The sequence below is a fragment of the Athene cunicularia genome (assembly GCF_003259725.1).
Source record: "Athene cunicularia isolate RWA chromosome 3 unlocalized genomic scaffold, athCun1 chr3_part1, whole genome shotgun sequence".
In the NCBI taxonomy this organism is placed as follows: Eukaryota; Metazoa; Chordata; class Aves; order Strigiformes; family Strigidae; genus Athene; species Athene cunicularia.
Window position 1 is genome coordinate 5,833,218 of NW_020799097.1, and position 6,496 is coordinate 5,839,713.

General features: G+C 39.2%; 1 protein-coding gene across 1 annotated transcript in view; it reads left to right on the forward strand.

The window, feature by feature from the left end:
• Window positions 1-1,600: 1,600 nt before the first annotated feature.
• RUNX2 (runt related transcription factor 2) overlaps window positions 1,601-6,496 on the forward strand; it is a 151,991-nt gene continuing 147,095 nt past the window's right edge. Inside the window, exons 1-2 of the mRNA XM_026846423.1 lie at window positions 1,601-1,645; window positions 1,738-1,894. Of these exons, the coding sequence (XP_026702224.1) occupies window positions 1,601-1,645; window positions 1,738-1,894 (202 nt within the window). The remainder of the gene's footprint in view (window positions 1,646-1,737; window positions 1,895-6,496) is intronic.

The following is a 6,496-nucleotide window of genomic DNA, read 5'->3' on the forward strand; positions in this document are numbered from 1 at the left end:
CAGTGAGCTAGTGGGACCTCAGATCTTATCCACAACGGCGGTTCCTGTGTTTTTATGTTCAGGGACGTTCATATCACTTTAAAGTAAAATCTTTGCTTGATAGAGAGACCTGACAGTAGTTTGTGGCAAAATTCAGTTTTCAGTTTTGGGTGGCATTACTTGGTATGTTATGGAAAAACAGAAAACCACCAAGGCAGATCCTTTTCATACAGCGTTTCAGCTTAGCTATCGTCTTCAAGATTTCTTTTAAATTAGACAAGCTATAATTTTCAGTAATATAGTCTATTTTAAATATTCTCCAATTCTGTATACCTTTGTCATTAATTTCTGTTGTGTTAGAGAAACACGGTACAGTGCACTGAGCCACATAATGCTCTCCCTGTATATTCAGAACTCCTCATTCTTTCCACCTAATTAATATTAGAGTGCAACTTGCAATTATTAGTTCAGCCAGGATCATTTATAGGAAAGACCTTTCAAGCCAGGTTTATGACAAAATGCTGTATATATTTCAGGAGACAGAATATATTACTCTGCGTAATATAAAAAGTCATATCTGACCATGTAAACTGGTAGAAACTGCAAAGAGACAGACTTAGTAGCTCAAGATTTTTTATTTTTTTTTTTCAGGTCTGAGCTCAGCCATGCCATATTTGTGAATCTCTTTGTGTTATAAATTTATTTCCAGCATCAGTATTAGCTAATTGGGCAAAAGGAAATTATTTTCTTTCTATTTTGTGGACGTCTTTTATCCCAGTGTGAAGAAACATGTATATTTTCTTCCTAGTAACTTAGTATTCCTCTTTAACTTTACTTTTACTTTAAAAAGTCACAGTGCAGTAACACCGTAGGTATCTCTGGTGTTTTCAAATTAGAAGACAGTAGCTGTCTGCTCTGTGGCATTTAGCTAATCAGATGTTGGAGCGCCGCACAACCACTGAACCTTAAAGTGAGACAACCAGCTAGCTGAAACATAAGGAGAAATAGCTTTGATATCTTCTGTTCACCCCTCCTGGAATTTGAGGGAGGTATCAGCGCTAACCACATGCGACTCTTGCGAGCGCTATGAAAGTTTACATGCCTGCAAGGAAATACAGCCTTTGTCTTATATCGCATCTGAAGAGTTTGAATTCCAGCCATAAAGTGCTCCACTGCAGCAGCATGTTGGGTGGAGGGATTTGTCTGCCAATGCCCCCGGTGCTACTCCTGGGATGGAGCGGGATGGGATAATGGGGGGCTTCCCTTTACCTTGAAGTCTGAGGAAGTCTGGGGTCAGGGTGATGGGTGCAACCAGCAGAGAAGTAGAACCGAATCCAGGTGATAAGGCTGCTAATAGTAATGTCTAACTTTCCATTTCAAATGTGTTCCTGCATATGATTTATGGATACAAGCCGTGCTTCATGTTTTCTTGCTGCTCACTGGTTGCTAAGAACAAAGTTGGCCTTCAGGAAGCATTAAACCATGCACTCTACATAAGGATGTTGAATGTTTCTGAAGAAATCTGACAAAGAAGAAACTCCCCATTAGGCTATGAGAAAGGGAGACAATACAAGATGTTTCTTTGTTTGATGTGGCACTTTGTTCTGTGTTCAGCTAATACATGACTCTTCACCACAGCGGGCTGGAGAAGCTGCCACAGAGCTTCGTAATGAGCATGGCAGCCTGCAACGCTGGGATGGAGACACGCGTTCTCAAAGTGTTGCTTCACAAGTTGTGGTCGTCTTCCCATTTTAACAGGTGGTGGCCTTAGGAGAAGTGCCTGATGGGACGGTGGTCACTGTCATGGCTGGAAACGATGAGAACTACTCTGCAGAGCTGCGAAATGCTTCCGCCGTGATGAAGAACCAAGTGGCCAGATTTAATGACTTACGATTTGTGGGCAGAAGTGGAAGAGGTAGGCCACTGCATTTTACGTGTCTAGACATCAGACTTACTTTGCAATGAAATATTGATTAATCTGTAAATAAATCATTGTTGGCCTTTCATTTGGAGGGATGAATGCATGTTTAATTTGCAAACTTCAGCACTTGTGCAAACCAAGTTCAGAGTTTCTCTTGTTTTTCTGACTCCTCACATCTCTGTAGGTTTTTATGAGACACAGGTCTTGAAAAATGATTCAGAGAATACCTGCTTCCCTGTTTTAATCACACAGCAGAGTTTGAAGGAAGTGGGGATATGTGTGATCTGGGTTACGTGAAGTCAGAGAGTGTATCTCAGGCCACGGCAGTGAGAGATGGAGAATTCCCTTTAGCAGTAAGGCTGCTTCTGAAGTTGTTGTAGAAGACCTATAATTAAGGGGATTTTGCATATCACATGTGCTACAAGTTTTATTCTTTAAGGGCTTACATCTTTAAAGGCTTGCAACTATTGGTGGAAAGCTTTCTAGTGACTTCCCTGCCCTTTACAATCAAACTGCATATGACCTGCAAAAATAAGCTGTACTATTCTTTTGAGTAAACTGGTTGACTTTTTATGAATTGCTGGTAAGCTTGGGCTTGAACTGGATTTCACCTTCACTTTAAATGACAGGGTAACTTTCAGCTATTTTTTTTTTTTTTAAGGTGTAGAGTGCTGTCATTGTCTTCCAGCTGGTTAGGAGCTTCCTATAATCTGAAAACTGCACTGCACTCATAGAAAGCCTTTGTAATCATTGCAAGTTTGCAAGGATTCGTCCTTAAGATTCTTGTAGCCGCTTTCAAATTTCAGGTAATGATTGAAAGCATAGCTTGAAGGAAGCTGGCACTTCAGTTTTTCTGCAGGTTTGTTGTATCAGTTGTTGATTCAACTTACATATTTTTTTTCTTTATGCATTTGAAGTAATTACTCATTTTTTTAAACTGGCTCTGCACAGGGCAAACCAGAGCAATAGAAGATGAACAACTGTGTTAGGAAATTAGCAATAAAGCTAATTTTACAGTAATATATCATTAGAAAGCAGTTGTAATTCACATTACAGAAGGAAAGAATATTTGTCCAAAAAAAAATTAAACGTATAACAGAGGCCTAGATAGTCAAATTGGTCAGCACACTTGCAACTGCTTTGTGAAAGTGTGTCCTTAAGTGTGGCTTACAGTGGCTATTTTTTGTTTTAGTGACCTGGCCAACAACTCTCTTTATCATTTTATGGCTTAAAAAGTATCACTAATACAAAATAACTTGAAAGACAGAAGAAGTACTGCAACAGTAATGCAATATAAATATGGAGTTCATTGCCCTTTTCAATAAGGTGTTACGTCTCTCTTCCATTTGTCTTGCTTTCTTTAAAAAAACCTCTCTGCTTTGTTATTCTGCTGATGGATTAGGTTTGAAAGTTCTCTGGCTCCATCACTACTGCTGCCTTACAGTAAAAGTTCAGTACTGTATCAGTCTTTCAGCAGTGCTGAAAAAGAACTCAGATGTGATGTACTACCTCTGATCTGTGAATTTCATTTGAAACCTATGATATATACTTTTTATTAAAGCATAGGAAATGAAATAAAGGGCCTAAAGCTTCAGTAGATATGGCTACAGACACATACAAACACAAACCTCCTGAAACTTGTTTCCAGTAGTTTAATTTATATTTGTATCTTGCAGACTTGGAATAGACTTTTTCTCTGATCAATCTGGGTAGAATCTATGGAAAGCGATAGTGTACTTTTCAAACCCTCAACATATTTATTTAAGAGACTTCAAAGAAAAACAAAGGGTGTGCACTGTTTTACTATATTGGCTTTCTGAGTTTTGGCTAGTTTCCCAAATAGCAATTTTTATATTTAAAAAAAAAAAAAAAAAAAAGGAAGAAAAAAGACAGACTTAACTGCTTGCAGACTTTTCACGCATGGAAGATGAAGAAAGCTTCTTTTGATGAAGTGTAATTATGTCCAAACAGAGCTGACCCCCTCCCCCTATATTTCTTATGATCTTAACGGAAGAAAGTAGGGCTTTTCCTTTGAAGCAGCCGGGACTCAGTGGAGGATCTGAAATGCTGCATTCTGCTGCCAGAGGCAGGATGGAGAAATTGGTCCAGACTTGTCTTCCAGACTTAGAACAGAGAGGGGGAGAGAGAGAGAGAGGCAGAGAAGGAGAAAGAGTTATCATTAATGATAGATTTTTAGAACTCTCTTAAAATAGCAGGAAAAGAGCAGTAGTTGCAAACAGAAGTGAGAAAGCTCCTTACGTAGACAAATATCAGTAGATGCAGGTCTTGAAGTAGAACAGGAAAAATAAAGTAATAAAGAAATCATTTTTCGGTGGCGAGAAACTAATCCACACCTGTTCCTGACTTTAGATTTACATCTTTCTAAACAGCTCGCTCTTTGATCTCTGTATCTCTAAAGTTGATTGTGAAGTCTGAATCATCAACTTACCACTTCACCTCCTCTCCCACGTTTTTTCTTGCTTCCCATGGCTCAATGAAGAAACTTGATTTTTATACATATTAATGTTGCTTGCCTGCAGAAGCTTCACGTTTTTGTTTGTATAATTTTTCTTAAAGGCCTTTTCTGGATTCATAAGAATAAGTAACTGGGGTGCTTTATGTGAATACAGAAGTTGGTTGTGTGTGGTTTTCAGGCAGTAGCTCACTTTTACAAGCCCGATCCACAGTGCAGAGAGAGAAGAAAGAATTCCTGTCTTCAATAAGCAAAGGATCATAACCTTAATTTTGTTGTGTCCTGATACTTTAATCACATTAGCATCTAACTGAAAAAATATGCAACATGCACAAGCTGCCGAGCCTCCTTTCAGGCTAATTTCTGGGGTTTGCCTTGTGCTTCAGCATATGTCCATCTTGTCCTCCTGTGTCAGCTCAGCTCACATGTGTGAATAACAAAGAATGCACAGTTTAGACACACTGAAGCAACAGTGCCAGATGACTGTTTGTCTGGGGAATTTAATAAAAGAGAACTACAATTAGTCTTTAGCTTCTAAAAGTGGATAGTTGAAATGACTAAGGGCAATAAAGAAAGGTGATAAAAAGTGCATTAAAGGATTTCATAGCGGAGAAGGGATATTTGTGAAGTATCTGTGGAGGCATAAGCATCACTGAAACGGAGAACCTTAAAAATTTATTTTGTTCTTAATCCTGTAATATGTAAATCACTTTTTGAAAGCTTAGGAACCTGAGTGCAGGAGCAGGGCCATGCAGCTCCTTGCAATGAAGTGATGTATTTTTTACTGAGCGCGAGGGGGCTTCATCAGTGTTAGTTCATTAATGCTTCAGTTTGGTAGAACAGAGTTAGGGAACAAAACCAGTTTCCCTTCCAAATTAGATGCTTAGGTGTTCAGCTTAGGCTGGCTGAGAGGTGACAGTTTAGAAATGCTCACAGGTGGGATTGAAACGTAGCCCTTTATGTTAAGGAATGCATTTTTTTCTGACTGCTGTTTCCTGTTGAGATATTTAGTGTAGAAAATCTTGGAGTGCTTTTCTATAGAATGATTTCACAGGGTCTTACAAATAATATATTTTGTTGGGTTAATTTTTAGTTGCGACAGACTTTTAAACTGATTTGGCATATAAATAACTTTGGAAGGCCAAGTTTTTATTCAAAGGTATATGGAAAATCCCTTCAGTATCTTTGTTACCAATAATACTCTACTGATTTTATATGGGTAACTGTGATCTAAATGTCATTATCATACAATTTAACAGAACCTTTTGACATGGTAAACTGGTGCTGAAGGAGGCCTTAAACCTGTCCCTGGCGAATTATATACATCCAAGCAATAGGCTGAATTCTGACTTGGAGAGGGATAAAAGGCACGGACCCTTTTCAGCCCTAAAGCGGGTGCAGAGGCACTCTGTGCTTCAGCAGGGCTGTTGCTGTGTGTCTGAAGGCTCCCTAGGTACACGCCGTACTCTGGCAGGACACACTTTACCTCTGGAGATGACGGATGGGCAGGACTGAACAAAGGCTGCATACACCTAATTCTCCTCCTGTCATGATCACTTTCAAAAGATTTGAGACATAATCCATTTCCCAGGGAAACTGGGGAAAGCCACCCTCAGCCATGCTGAGCCACTGAGACAGAATTCAGCCTCCTGAGATTTCTGCACCTTTGCCAGGGTTTTGACCTCCCCTCTAACCTGCATCTCTCAGAGAGGTGGGCACAGCTGGAGCACAGCTACACCTGGAAAATCATTTTACTCTAAATGGCAGTTATATTTCTTTAAAAAAAAAAAATCCATGTCACATTCTAGTTCGTGAAAAATATAGCGAAGACAGTTTGAAGTTGAACTCCTGATAATAAATGATGCGTGTCTCAGGCAAGTTTGGGGGATATACCACTTGGACCAGAAAGAAAGACCAATTACTAGATTTGACAGCCAAAGCTCTGTTCTGTATTATGCTTTATATATAAGCTGTTCTATATTAGGCTCGAAAAAACTACATTAAGTTTGTGCTGTTACCTATCATTTAAGATTTGTGTCTTGATTGAATACCTTCAGAGTTCAGCAAGAGGAAAAGCCCTAGTAACAAAAATGCACATATGCACACAAGGCGCTGTCTCTTAT